General features: G+C 44.1%; 1 protein-coding gene across 1 annotated transcript; it reads left to right on the top strand.

Annotated features, from left to right (window-relative positions):
• The first annotated feature begins 14,360 nt into the window (after window positions 1–14,360).
• On the top strand, window positions 14,361–14,873 carry LOC138366721 (piggyBac transposable element-derived protein 4-like). Its single transcript, XM_069327996.1, has one exon. The coding sequence runs from the start codon at window positions 14,361–14,363 to the stop codon at window positions 14,871–14,873; it is 513 nt and encodes a 170-aa protein (XP_069184097.1).
• Window positions 14,874–15,720: the final 847 nt, after the last annotated feature.

Below are 15,720 nucleotides of genomic sequence, written 5' to 3'. Positions count from 1 at the left end.
GCTCAATTAGTATTAAGCTTGTCATTTAAGTTTATCATGCCCGAAACGCTTTGCGTAATAGTGGCTTTAGGCATTGTATGTACTAGCTCTACCTATAAGTCAACCAATCTTTGTAAAAATTTATTGTATGTATGTACCTTACCTAAATAAATTTATTATATTATAAGAGGAAGCCACACATCTATGGATCATCCAATAAAATCAGCAGACTTCTAGATGTTACTATTGCTCGGCTTAGACTCAGTTAAAAGTATCTCTGGGAATTCTCATTATCTGCTGATGTAGACCTGACCAAATGTAAACTGTGTCAACAAAATTATTCGCACACCCTCCGTCACTATGTGATGGAGTGCGAAAAGATACGTGAATTCAGAGACAATTCTATAACCAATGTTCCAGGGATGTGTAAATATTTCATTCAAAATGATCTGCTACCAGAAATTTTAGCCAAATATCCCCAGTTTGCTAACTGTAGGTAGTAACTGAGTGATTGTAACCTATCCACCGCTGCCCACTGGATGGGGGGCGGTGTGCAGGACAAACATATAAATTTTGACACTAGCTCTCCACATATGTCAGTTGCTTAATTTAGAACCTGTACTTGAGGTCGATCTCGAACCCATTGTTGATGTGACGACTTATATTAAATTTTGTAACTAGCTCATCAAGATTGTAACTTGCTTAGCTAAATGAATTGTGGGGTTCAGTCCCTGAGCCCATTATGTGCCTCTGTAACCCTTTCCACTACCGCCCACAAAATGGGTATGGGGTGCATAATAAATGAACTAAACTAAAAAACTGTCACTAATGACACTGTTGCAGATAAATGTATCTCGGTAATATATAGCTGTGCCACCACCTTCTTTATTAGGCCCACAGTTATGAATGGCTTTATAACCAGCTAAGTTGTAGAGTTGGGTATAGTCTTTATTTAGCCAAGTTTCTGTTAAAATAATGAACGATAAGTTAGTACCTAGTGCTGTGAGTAATGCATTTATATCGTCAAAATGTTAACCAAGTAGTCTAACATTTTGGTTGTAAATTGATAAGCAGGTGCTATTTTGGAGTTTGTTTTTAGCCTGTTGTACTGTGAAATACTTGCAATAACGATGATCAATGTGCTGGTTGGTGTAGATATGAGACAGAAGATTTTGATCAATATCAGTGTGCATAGAGATGCAGAGGGATCACGATACAAGATACACGATATAGCAAAACAGACGAATAGAAGCAAATACAATAAAATAGTAACAAATTAGAAGTAAAATAAAGATCCAATAGATAGCCAGGAAGAACACAGAAATGGCCACTGCCTTTAGGACGAAAGGCGGTGGAGTTTCTGATGGGGAAGGAAGAGACAATTGCGCACCGCGTTCCGCAAGGCGCGGTGCGGACAGTCTGGGTGGCATAAATAGGGCGGGAAGTGAAGTCTTGCCCTCACTCCATTTCCTGACACGGTCCACGATTCACGAAGCAGCTCCACGCTCAGCGCCGCGCCTCATCGACACGTGGGCCAGTACTCTATACTGCTTCTCCAGTCTGCTTTACTGTGTACACGAGATTTCTCAAGCAAATGGACCCCATCCCCGCTACTATGGTCCCAGATCTGACATTCTCTAATCCTTTGGGGCCTTCGACATCCCAGGCCGGTATGGCAGGGGCCCCCTGCCCTACTCAGCAAACCTTAAGGTAAGAGAGTTTCCTGTTCAAGTTAGTCAGGACTATCCCCAGTGCTGGCGTGTGATTGTGCCATCCCTCGCGGTCCGTTCGTGCCGCCTTAGCTAGTTCCCCTAGGACCTTCCGCCTGTTTGCCTGCCTGGGGTTGCAGGTACGCCTCCAGGTCGGGACTGGTGTGCTGGTTATCTGCGGCATCTCCACGTGGCCAGGATTCGGTGGCCCCGTGCCCCTGGGACCCGGCCCTAATGCATGCTCGGTGGAGCATTCGTCCCAGGTGTGCCCTTCGCTCACTTCCTGCCCTCACAGGGGTTTTATCTGGAGCCCGGTTTGCTGTGCCCCCTAGGATTGCCCCTAGGTGCCATGTTTCGCCCGCGCCTGGACGTGCGTGCACGGCCAGGCTCCCTACTGTGGTCTGGCATTGCCCTCTGTGGCGACACCACGTGGCTGGTTTCTGTGGACCTGAGCCCTGGGGACCAAGCCCGGTAGGCGGCGCCCATGTGGCTTGGAGCTCGGTGGAGCACTCGCCCCAGGGATGCCCTTCGCTTCCTCCCCCCCCCCCCCCCTCCCAGGCGTCTTCCCTGAAGTCCGGTATGTTGCGTCCCCTAGGCTTGTCCTTAGGGGCCAGGGTTCGTGACGCGCTCAGTTGTGCGTGCCCCGCCAGGCTCCCTGCGAGCGTCCTGGCGTCACCCTTGGTGGCGACGCCTCCTGGCCGGGTTATTTAGTTGTCTTTGTCCCTAGGGCCCGACCCTAGGGGCCCATGCCAAGGTCGGCATCACCCACGTGGCATGGCGCTCCGTGGAGAGCTTGCCTTGGGTTGTGTTCCGCTTCCTTCCTGTCCCTCTCCCCCTCGCCCACAGGCAGGGGACGCCCTTGTGGCGGCGGTGCCCCGGTGGGTAGGCCCAAACTTTGTCACCCGGCATGTTCTTCCACAGACGTTTGTCTGGACGGTGTAGCCCAGCTTGTTCGTTCCAGTTGTTTGTCCATCCGGTGTTGCTCGGTTTTGCCCATAACTAGACTTTTGTCTGGCTAGTGTAGCCCAGCCTGTTCGTACCTAGACGTTTGGCTGGCTCGTGTAGCCAGTCTGTTCATACCTAGACGTTTGGCTGGCTGGTGTAGCCCAGCCTGTTCGTCCCAGTTGTTTGTCTGGCTGGTGTAGCCCAGCTTGTTCGCCCCAGACGTTTGTCTGGCTGGTGTAGCCCAGCTTGTTTGTCCCAGACGTTTGTCTGGCTGGTGTAGCCCAGCTTGTTCGCCCCAGACGTTTGTCTGGCTGGTGTAGCCCAGCTTGTTCGCCCCAGACGTTTGTCTGGCTGGTGTAGCCCAGCTTGTTCGTCCCAGACGTTTGTCTGGCTGGTGTAGCCCAGCTTGTTCGTCCCAGACGTTTGTCTGGCTGGTGTAGCCCAGCTTGTTCGCCCCAGACGTTTGTCTGGCTGGTGTAGCCCAGCTTGTTCGTCCCAGACGTTTGTCTGGCTGGTGTAGCCCAGCTTGTTCGTCCCAGACGTTTGTCTGGCTGGTGTAGCCCAGCTTGTTCGCCCCAGACGTTTGTCTGGCTGGTGTAGCCCAGCTTGTTCGTCCCAGACGTTTGTCTGGCTGGTGTAGCCCAGCTTGTTCGTCCCAGACGTTTGTCTGGCTGGTGTAGCCCAGCTTGTTCGTCCCAGACGTTTGTCTGGCTGGTGTAGCCCAGCTTGTTCGTCCCAGACGTTTGTCTGGCTGGTGTAGCCCAGCTTGTTCGTCCCCAGATGTTTGCTTGCCCGGTGTCGCACGTTATGATCGGCCCAGCCGTTTGGTCCGACCGGCATAGCCCAGCCTGTTTGTACCCAGACGTTTCGCCCGTCCGGTGTAGCCGCCTGCTGTTCCCGCACGTACACGTCCCCTCCCGTTCTCACTGTTCTGTTCTACTCCTCCAGGGTAGGCACATGCTGTAGAGTGGTCTGTCGGCTTGGGTGGACTACGCTATGTTATATATCATTTATTTAAGTTTTTTCTAAATTAATTTATTACATTGTTCAGCTTTCAGGTATGCCTTGTATATACTTACTAATCCTGTTGCAGCGTTAAAGCAGTGTCCATTGCTGTGGGATACGCAAATAATTTGTTTTCACTTTTGAGCCTATTATTGTTTTAATCTAGACCAACTATTCCATGAATAAGTACTGTTTTAATTAACCAATCTATCCCATGAACATTACAGTTTTAATCTACCCAAACTATACCATGCATATATTACTGTTTAACCTAACCATCCTATACCTTGTATAGTCCTGCTTAATCTACCCAAATTATCCATGATTATCACTGTTTACTCTTTTATAATAAAATAATAAATAAATGTTTATTTAGGTAAGGTACATACATACAAGAGATTTGACAAAGTTTATTAGATTAATAAATAGAGCTAGTACATACAATGCCTAAAACCACTATTACGCAAAGCGTTTCAAGCAGGAAAAACATTAATGACTAAAGCTTAATACTAATGGGTATAAAGAATAAAATGTGTTGAGGACAAATAAAAATAGAGGTAAAAGAGGGGGGAACATGGCTGAAAAAGCAGCACAAATACAATTACAAATTATTACAGACAATTATTTGTTCAGCTTAAATACAAGTATATTATAATACGGTCTTAATCTATTTACTTGTTCAGTTTGAGTTTGTCTTGTATTTACTCCGCTATTTATTCTCCGTTTTCTAGCTCTGCTTAAGCCTCATGCCTATCTTGCTGTTTTGGCCTCGCTATGTTATTTATATTATTTATTTAAGTTTTCTAAAATTAATTTGTTACATAGTCCAGCTTCAGTTATGCCCGGTATTTACTTCATAATACTGTTGCAGTGTTAAAGCAATGTCCATTTCTAGTGGGATACTCAAATAATTTTGCTTTTCACTTTTGAGATTAATATTGTTTGAATTTTTCCAAAGTATATAACGAATAATACTGTCTTAATTAATATAAACAAACTATACCATGAATAATACGGTCTTAATATAACCAAACTATACCATGAATAATACTGTTCAATCTATCCAGGAATATTACTCTCTTAATCTATTTAACTGCTCAGCTTTTATTACATTGGCTTTTATTACGATAGCATTGGCTATCTGTCCGGTATTCTCACTCATTATGGTCACTTAACTTTACCTTTGCTTTTGTCTACTTGTGTATGTGACGGTTGCTGGTGTGGCAGCTGGGTCTCCCTTCCTCCTTTTTTCCCGTTAGTCCTACCGATGCTTACTTTTTCATCTTTCCGCAGTGGCGAGAAGCCGGATCACGCAGCAACTGCAACACGGAAGAGGGCTCGGGCGGCGTCGTGCGAGGACAACAGCGCAGTGGTGTGACGACGCAGCCGGCCTGGGCCAAGACAAAACCCGCCCGTTTCGCCTCCCCCTCCTCGGGGGACTCTGATATGGACGGCGACCACTCTTCCCAGAGGCCCCCTGCCGGCAAAGCGGCGGGTGGCACAGCGTCGCAGCCTCCACCCCTTTCGGCCGACGATTGGACGACGCTGCAGGCGCCCATCGCGCAGGCTCGGGGGCCCTCTCATGTCACACGCCTTCTGGGCATGGGGACCACGAGGCCGACCCTGCCGCGGCTGCCACAGCTGCCCTGCCCCTTCACCGACCGTCGCCCACGGGCCAGGGCCAGGGGGCATAAGTCGAGGCGACGTGCGAGCTCCTCCAGTCTGTCCTCCTTCCTTCCCAGTTCGGTAGCGTAGTTGCTCTGCCACCCTGAGGTTTTCCCTCGCGGCCAGCGGGCACTCGCCCTTGGGGGGGGAGGGGGTTCCGGCCTGCGGGGTGGGGGTGCAGCGCCCGTCCCCAAGTGTTCCGCTGTCCGCAGCTACTACTTTGACTTTACAGCCATTCTACTAGTAAGCCCTACCTTAAGTCAGGAAATTCTTTCTCCTTATTCCTCGGCGGCTCGGCCTCTGGCCTGGGGTTATTTTCTTCTCCAAATTCATATCAGGCTTTCCCAGTCTCTATGTAATTTTCTGCTGCCTGATTATTTTCCAGCTAGGGTTTCCATTATGTTAGGTTGTTCACTTATGGTGTCTTGACTGTTTTACTTAGAGTTAGATTTGTTACATTCGCCTCACTGCTAATTCTAGACAATAGGCCATTAGGTTTCTGCAGAGTTTGTTACTAGGCTACAAGATTACTTTTATTTTGCTATGGGTGTACAATTTAAGTTGTTTCGTGTACTTTGAGTTAGCCACGGCTATGTTATACATTTGTTAAGACCTACTTAGAAGCCTGTTTTACTTCTGCAGAATTATTTATCCTGTACTAATAAATTTACGCCCCCATAGGGGTGTCTTCCTTTCCCTGATCAGAAAGTTAGATAAAAGAAAAAACAAAAAATCAGTAGAGACTGACAATATAAATGTAAAATAAAAAATAATAAGATAAGTAATAATCAAAAAGTAAAATGATCTTAAAGATAGGTTAGCTTAGTAATGGTTAATTAAAATCCTATAATTAGTATGAACCTAAGAAAACAAAGTGAGCTCAAATAGATAATTCCCAAAAAAAGATGACATATAAATCTAAGTAAATCTAGAATTTTACTCTAGTATAAATCTAAGTGTAAAAATAAACAGGGTGAGAGTATATTCATGTGAAAGATTTTACTATGATACTGAGGTATATGCTTATATAAACAATTATACTATTAATTAATTCCAATAAATGATTACAAGAAACAAATACCAAGTTACTTTATATATAACAGGGGTAATAAAGAGCCCAGCTAGGTTTAGTGACAAGGGGATTAACTAAGACAAAATAATTAAGAGTAAAAAACAAGCAATGTCAACAACAAAGATGACAAACAAAAAATAAAAATTAAAATAAAAAACCTTTGGAAAGGAAAGGCAGAGCTTAAGTACACTTTGGTAGTATGTGAGACTACAAATTATGTTCTGGTTATTCAGCTGATATCCCACAGTCATCCAGGAAAGAAGTGAGGTGTGCCTCAGTGGTTATGACATAAGTTTTTCCAGAGTCAGTCTAATTCCTAGCTATTATTTTACCATCGCGCACAAAACAATGTTTAATAGCAGTGGATCTTTTGCAGATTCCACATAGTTTAAATAAGAGATTTGGCTGAATCTGGTTAGACATTCGTTCACATAAACATTGGATTTCATAGCGAATGCAGCAGTGATAAGGTCTGACTTGCGGGAGCAGCTATCTAATTTCACACGAATCTTCCTGTTATTTGTACCAGATGATTTCGTACCCACTCTATAAGCTGACTTGATGTCACTTGCTTCGATTGAATAATTCAACTTAGTACGCAATTCCTGGATCACGATGGCAGTACAGTCTTCTCTGTCAGTTTCATGGGGAAAATCATGTGATGAGATGATGACAGAATCAAGGAGCTTAAGTTGGTCTGATTCGTCTTGGGTTGCTGTTGTAGGGAGTTAAAATGGTTCTCTAACTTTTGTAACATCTCTTCTTGCTTCTTAGAGGTTTCTGCTAAAGTTAGTAACCGAGATCTGAAAAGAGCTTAATTCCTGTTCGAGGTGGCCAACTCTGGCAAACAGATCTTGGTTAATCTTGTGCATGGCCAAAGCATCACTCTTTAGCTTCATTATCAGGTCCGACTGCTCTCAGATTATAGACTTTTGGTCATCATGTATCTGAGTCAATAGTTTGAGCCATGGATTATCAGCGAGACGCTTAAAGTCGGAACATGGGGAGGCAGCTCGTTTAAGTTGCTCCATATGGTTACATAACTGTTGCATGGCTCGAGTCAGTGACAACGCTTCACTCAGCTGGGAAGGTTTGTTATTGTTGTCGAAGGGAGGGAGGGTACCCCTTCCCCCAGCAGCCACTAAGGGGGAGACAGCCGCGTTATTCCTGTTGCTAGCTTGGCTGGTTGGGTTCATCCTGATAGGTGTGCTATCTTTCTTTGCGGCCTTACCGACCTTAGAATTGTTTTGCATAGTAGCAGCAGCTAGAGATGTACGCAGGCAGATGGGGTAGACTCGTTGATGTGGCAGCAGCAAACGTCAGGATAGCTTCCTCCAGGGAGCAACACTAATGAGGTCGAGATGAGCTACTAGGTTAGGTTTTGTCGTATATTTAGTTCACTGGGTACTTATCTGCCTTCTGGGGTTGTTACATCATGTTTGGGATGTTGTGGGCTCAAGGAGCAGCTGATAAAGTTGGAAGGGCAGCAGGGTCGTCAGGAGCGGATGCGCGTTCGAGCGTGAATCAATTATCTCAGTGAATCGAATTACCTCAGTGTCCAGCCCGTCCTCCAAACAAAGATCCAAAAGTGCTTCCATGCACCCGCCAAACCCCCTGTTTATGAATGAAAAGCGGTTTACACACGACTCACAACTGCTGACATTCGAACATATCCGGAACAAGTGCTTCACTGACGAATTTTGTTCGAACCACAACGCTGTAAATGCTTCACCCACGTATTACAAATACAAATAATCGCCAACAGAACCTAAACACCTGACCTAACCTAACCTATGCCTATTTATATACAATATGCTAATATATTATAATATTAATTTATACTTGAGAAAATTCCCGTTTTGAATAAACAGCATGCTAAAATTTATGAATGCGTCTGTGGGGTTGACCGCTGAATGTAATGGACTTGAGTCGAGGACGGGTTGCAGCGTCTTAGTAAAATCTTGCTAATAAATATAATCTTACCCTGTTATTTTTTAAAAATTTAAATTTAATTGTAATTTGATTTATACATCATTCATTGTAATTAATTATTGAGCTCATTTTGTTTTCTTAAGATCATACTAATTATAGGTTCACAACTAAGCTATATTAAATAATTTACTTTTAAGATTATTTTTACTTTTATGATTATTATTTGTCTCTTTATTTTTTGCTATATATTATTCTTGTCAGTCTACTGATTTTTTCATCTCTCTTAACCTAACTTCTGTATCCTTCCTGGCTATCTACGGTGATCTTTACTCTACTTCAAATTGTTTCTATTTTTGTGTACCTACATTTATTGTTGTGTTTTGCTATAAAAAATTTCTATTTACAGCAGATTTAGTATTTAACTGTTTCTGTAATTGCTTATCTTATTGTATCGTGACATTATTGCATCTATATGCTTACTGATATTGATCCTGATCGAAATCTTCTGTCTCATATCCACACAAATCAGCACATTGATCATCATTATTACAGGTATTACACAGCAAATCTTGCAAAAAAAAAACCTCCTAAATAGCACCTGCTTATCAGTTTACAACCAAAATGTTAGGTCACTTGGTAAACATTTTGATGATATAAATGCACTACTCACAGCACTAGGTACTAAATTACCATTCATCATTTTAACAAACTTGGCTAAGTAATGACTATACCCAACTCTACAACTTAGCTGGTTATAAAGCCATTCATAACTGTAAGCCTAATAAAAAAGGTTGCACAGTAATATATTACAAAGATACCTTCCTCTGCAATAGTGTCATTAGTGATAGAGATGACTATTGTGAATATACCTTTGCCAAGTTCTCCAGTAAATCCCTTAAATTCTCCCTGACTATCGGTGCCATCTATAGATTTCCTAATACCAACATAGCTTCATTCTCAGTCAACGTAAGGAATCTTATCATAAATAACAATCTCAACAAAAATCACATCATTCTAGGCGGTGATTTGAATATTGACCTGGGTCTTCAAAACAACCCTCAAGTTGACTATTTCCGTAACAGCATGCACTCCTGTATACTAATCCCCACAATCACCAAGCCCACCCGAGTCACTCAAACATCTGCCACTACCTTGGATCACTTATGGACTAATATAACAGCTCCCCTTACATATGGGGTAATCTATGACAGAACAACTGACCACTATCCTACCTTCCTCATAGCAAACATGGACACAACACCACCAGAAAGCAGCAAACTCTCATTCAGGCTACACAGTGAATCAGCGTTTGGCAATCTCTCTAATGCACTTCACAATATTAACTGGGAATATGAATTTAATAATACACAGGATATAAACTCATTAACTAACCTCTTTCTCTCCAAAACTCTAAGCCTCTACAACACTTATTGTCCCCTCCTTACCAAACAAGTAACTGACAAAAGAAAAAACAATCCGTGGCTCACAAGTGGCATAATCAAATCAATCAACTTATTACACAGCCGACGCTGCTGAGTGCACGCTACGCTCCTCACTCTCTACGCTGTATTTCAGCCCATAAACTACCCCCAGATGATGTAGACCACCACCCACAGGCAGCTAAGTACATGGAGTCCAAGCATGTCATAGCACAATCAAAGTAACCAACCCAAATCGACTCATTCCATCGCAAACTAAATTCAAAACAATCCTCTCTGGCTGTGAGTACCTGTGCATGCTGCCCACCACCGCGCTGCCTGACGCAAGCTTCCACCACAACATATACTCCAGTCATCCTCGACCTATCATGTCTCCCAGGAACAAGACTGTGCAGGTAAATAAGAGCAATAAAGCCCCTAATATGGCATCCATCACGACAAATACTGACAGTCATCGTGTTTCTCCCTCTGGAAGCTCTGGGGCCTGTGGCAGCGGTGCTGCCCTCCCCTTCACCCCATTGAGCCAGGGAGCGGTGTCCTCTCAATCCTCTCCTATTACCATTCTTACATCCCAGTTTACGAAATTCAGGCGTGCTACTGGTCCCTCACCAGATTTCTCTAACTGGGCCGATAATCAGTGGGCCAAAAAGTTGTGCTCAGTCCTTGAGGCTCAAAATACGATCATCCTGAGTCTTCAAACTGAAAATCAAGCAAACTGTGCGATCCTCCATCAACAACAACAGGAAATAACCCTCCTCCGCGAGGATATTAGAAACTTGAGGGCTAGCCAAGATCAACTCCAGCATGACTTGAATGATCTCCGTGAGGAAAACATTCGTCTGAAATCCGATGAAGCCATAAAAAAACAAGAGGAAGCTCTCAGCAAAATGACTACATGTATCAATGCATTATCCGCCCAACGTTCCGTCACCCAGGATGAACAAGATCAGCAAAAGCTGCTTGACTCTGTAGTTGTGTCGTCCCAAGCTATTCCAGTGGAAAGCGAAGGTGAAAAGTGTATTGAAATTGTTTAGGATCTCTTAAAAAATCAATTGAAGGTCACTCTAAGCAAAACAAACATTATTGCTGCCTACAGAGTAGGCAAAAAGAACCCATCAGGACAAAACCAGCGGAAAATTCGCCTGAAGCTGGCTTCCCAGTCCACGAAATCGCATCTTGTCCGGACAGCTGCATCTCAACGACAGGGAATCTACATCAACGAGTGCTTGACTAGAAAAAGACAGCAACTCCTCTACCGCCTGCGGCAAATCCGTCATCAAAACCCAGATGCGATTCAACAGTGCTTCGTTAGAGATGGCTTGATTAAAATAAAAAAGACTTCAGTAGGTAAAATGTTTACAATTGCTACTGAGGATAACCTCAAAACTTTCCTCACCCAATGTGGTTTGTCTCACCTTATTATCACTCCCAATGAGTCAACATAATTAACCGCCTTGTCACCTAGTGCGGGCTAGGTATCCTAAGTCTCTGTTTCACTTCTTAAATTAATTTTTAATTTACTTTTTACTAGTCATTTATTGGACTTAATTAACTGAGTGCTAATATTTCTTTAGGTCTTATTAATTATACGATCATAACCAAACTACTTATAGTTAATAATCTTTCGCTTAAATTTGACTATGTTTATTATTCAACTTTTTTCTTTGATTTCATTTATTACCTAGGTCGCCTAGCCTCGCCTTACTCCCTTACTCCATTGTACCCCTGGCTTTGCCTGTGTCTTAAATGCAAATTATTACTTACGGTATACCTGAGAGTACCTGTAAGCCCCTTGTAAGCTACCTCATTTTTTATTATTTTTTTTTTGTTCATTTTGTGTTTGTTTTGTATAGTCTTGTTTATATATTTTTTCCCCCTCTTATATCAAAATTCTATTTTGTAATTGCCATTCTTGCCTTGTTTTCCTACAACCAGCCTTTTTATGCAGACAAGTATAGACCCAGAACTAAACCTCTTATCCACTATCTATGACAATCATCACTTCAATGGTCAAAATTGCAGATATTTTACAGCACATGATGTAAACAATGTATTAACACAATCACAATATCTCTATAATCAACTTGAACGTTAGATCTCTAGGTAAACACTTCGATGATGTTAGTGCCTTGATTGAAACTATTGACAACAAATTCTCTTTTATTATACTTACTGAAACGTGGTTGAAAGAGGATACTACTCAACTCTTTAACATGCCTAACTACTCGGCAATTCACAACTGTCGTCAAATTTAGAGAGGTGGTGGTACTGCTCTTTACTACCACCAAGAACTAACATGCTTAAAAGTAATTAGAACTAGAGACTGCTGTGGAGAGTATATCTTCGCCAATTTCAGAGTCAAGGGTTTGAGTTTGTCCTGTCTGTGGGTGCAGTCTATAGAATTCCTAACACTGATGTGTCCGAATTCAACTCAAACCTTAGAAATCTAATACTAGGTAACAGACTGAACAAAAACCATCTAATTATCGCAGGGGACTTTAATATTGACCTCTGCGAGCCTGAACACCCTACTGCTGTTAGCTTCCTCAACTGTATGAATTCCTGCTTCCTCATACCCTTAATCACTAGACCTACTAGAATCACTGATAGTACTGCCACGACTCTAGATCACATCTGGACCAACATAACCTCTCCTCTTACTTCAGGTAGAATCACCGATAACACTACAGACCATTACCCCACAGTTCTCTTAACTAACATTAACAATCCACCTCTAGAGACAAGGGAGTTAAGCTTTAGGCTGCACAATGAAACTGCTATAGCCAATTTTATAACTGCTGCTGATAATGTCAACTGGGAGTTCGAGTTAAGTAACACAGGGGACATCAACCTAGCAGTGCAATCTTTTCTTCAAAAAACTCTCAGCCTCTATAACACCCACTGTCCTATGCTTACAAAACAAGTCACAACCAAAAGGCTTAAGAATCCTTGGCTTACAAAGGAAATACTTAAATCCATTAATAAAAATCATGATCTTGAGAAGAAGTATAGGTTAGGAACCGTCTCCAAAGAATTCTCAAAGAATTACTCGTTATTGCTATCTAAAATAATTAGACGAGCCAAACTGTGTAAGAAGTATAGATTAGGAACTGTCTCCAAAGAATTCTCAAAGAATTACTCGTTATTGCTATCTAAAATAATTAGACGAGCCAAAACTAAATACTACGAAGATAAATTTACCCAAATAAAGAGCAACATTAAAAAAACTTGGAGCACAATTTCACAAATATTGGGATCAAAGAAGATTTTAAATAACAAACCAACACTCCTGTCCAATAACGATGGTCAGCTTTCAGCCTCTGATTCTGCTATTGAGTTCAATAGGTTCTTCTCTTCCATTGGGTCATCCCTTGCAAATGATATTCCATCCTCCAGTACTGATGTTAAGGACTATCTTACAGGTAACTATCCACAGTCTCTACCTAAAGCCTACTAATTCCACTGACGTTAACGAGATAATCCTTTCCCCTAACCCTTTAACTGCGCTGCGCCTGCAGGCCCAGGCTTTGGGTGCGCAACGCGCCTCCGGGTGTTTGTATTTTTCATGTCCAATTTAAAAGTGGTGCGCGGTGACGTGGGTATGGAATGGGTAGCTGCGGGCCCCAGTGATCGTCTGCCATCTTGCAAAAAAATCCCAGCATGCCCCGCGGCCGTGGGGAGCCCCAGTTCCCAAGCAGCAACCATGTCTGACACATCGTCAATGAGCTCCCGTTCCACGGCGATCCGCGGTCATGGAAAACGACTCTCTGAGGAGGAAATTTGCGGTATATTGTATGACGACAGTGCTATGGATGATGACCTGGACTATGATCCAGAGAAAGATCTGACACAGAGGTCCGATAAGAGTAAGGGGGAAACACAAGTGGATGATGTGGCAAGCGTGTACGGTACACGCTCCCCGCCCGGCCTGTCTCGCCGCCCTGGGTCAACACCGTTATCATCACCACCATCATGTATGTCCCCAGATGCTAGTTCATTATTCATTGACAGTACATGTGACGAATCGTTCTCGGGGTTCAGCGACGTTGGCTCTGATACGAGTAGTGTGGACGACCCCAGTACTAGCAGTAGGGGTGGTACCAGGCGGGGTTTTGCTGCCTCAGCAACATGTGCAGGCAGGCGGCGGCGTGTCTCCCAGCATGACGACAGTGGGCCCTCAACATCAGGTGTTCGTGGTAGGCCTATGGTTCGGAAATCTGCTTCAGCATCAAGCATACTCTCACGCAGCTCCAGGAGCAGCAGCAGACGACGTAGCCGTGGTTTTGGTGCCCGTGGTGGTGTTGGCCGTGGTGTTGGCACCTACACCAAACCCCCTGGCGTACTTGTGTGGGAGGATTGCGCCACATTTGTGCCCCAAATACCAACGTTTGTTGATATCGTCGTTGGTGTTACAGCTTTATTCCCGTATACCGGTGATGATATGGCGGACATGGAATATTTCCAGGTATATTTCGACAATGTCTTCATGGACCATCTTGTGACCGAGACAAACACATACGCCCACACCCTCATAGACGGCGGCATATTACCTGCCTCACGCAATGGAAGGATACGACAATGGACAAGATGTACGTGTTTCTCGCTATATGTATGATGATGAAACACTCCGAGAAAGCTGTCGTCCAGGAATATTGGAACAAAGACAGCCTTGTTCCATCGCCCATCTTCAACCGTTATATGTCACCGGATAGGTTTCTGTTGATTCTGAGGTGCCTGCATTTCGAAAATAGTGCAAACGAGGACAGGGAAGACAGACTGTGGAAGGTACTCAAGGTATTTAGCGACCTGAGAGGGAAGTTCAGGGATTATTTTGTACCTGGACAGAATGTCGTTATCGACGAGTCGCTTGTATTGTTCAAGGGCAGACTGGCATTCAAACAGTACATCCCTTCCAAGCGGCACCGTTTTGGCCTCAAGTTTTTTGTGCTGTGCGATTGTGAGACTGGTATCGTCCTGGACATGATCTTGTATTCCGGTACAGACGTCGACATACCAGCTCAAGATGAACACGGGTTCTCCGGCAGTGTCGTAAAAACCCTGATGGAGCCGTTGCTGAACAAGGGCCATGTGCTGTTCACCGACAACTATTACACCAGCCCCTGTTGACCAGATACCTCCTCGCCCACAACACCGGCGTATGTGGCACTGTGAAGCTCATCAGGAAGGAAATGCCAGTGTTCGGTATAGGTATAGGTGTGGGTGAGTGCCAGCTGCGCAAGTGTGACAAGATGCTGTCAGTGCGGTGGAAGGACAGACGCGAAGTGAATATGCTGACAACGATTCACACCGGTGCCATGTTGGACACTGGCAAGGTCCATTTTCAGACACACAACCCCATGTACAAGCCAGACTGTGTCATAGACCATAACGTGAACATGCGCCTCGTCGATAAGTGTGACATGATGGTTGGTGGTGTGGAGTGTGTACGCAGGTCAGTGAAGTGGACGAAAAAGTTCCTCTTCCACCTCATGGATGTTGCAGTGCTCAACTGCTACAATGTAACACTGTAAAAGTGTTTTAGTTTAATACATATATATAGTACATGAGTCAGAGACAGGGATTAGAGAAGGCGCCAGTTTGTCCACCGGAAAGTCACACCTCAAAGCGTTAATGACCTCAAGTGACCTGAGGACAGATCATGAGAATTTCACCTTGCTTCCGCTAAGCTTATAATTGGAGCCGGGTAGCCTTCAAACATGCCGACGTTTAAGGAGTGGCTTGGTAGAGTGCCGGAGGCTATCTACTTGTGGGCGGAGTTAGCTACTAGGTTCCCCAATATAAACTCGGAGAGCTATCGAGCTTGAAGCATTAACAGACAGAACGGCAGTCAGCAGAGCAGAGGAGACGGCCCTAGCAGGGAGGCTGTCGGCCGGCAGGGCGGGAGTCTCTGTCAACTACAGACCCCCCCCCTCTCTATCCAGCTATAGGCAGAGACACTTGGTGAGTTGAGCAG

This window comes from Procambarus clarkii, chromosome 20 (genome assembly GCF_040958095.1).
Source record: "Procambarus clarkii isolate CNS0578487 chromosome 20, FALCON_Pclarkii_2.0, whole genome shotgun sequence".
Lineage (NCBI taxonomy): Eukaryota > Metazoa > Arthropoda > Malacostraca > Decapoda > Cambaridae > Procambarus > Procambarus clarkii.
Note: the sequence above shows the minus strand (reverse complement) of the source record. Positions and strands in the feature narration are given on the sequence as shown.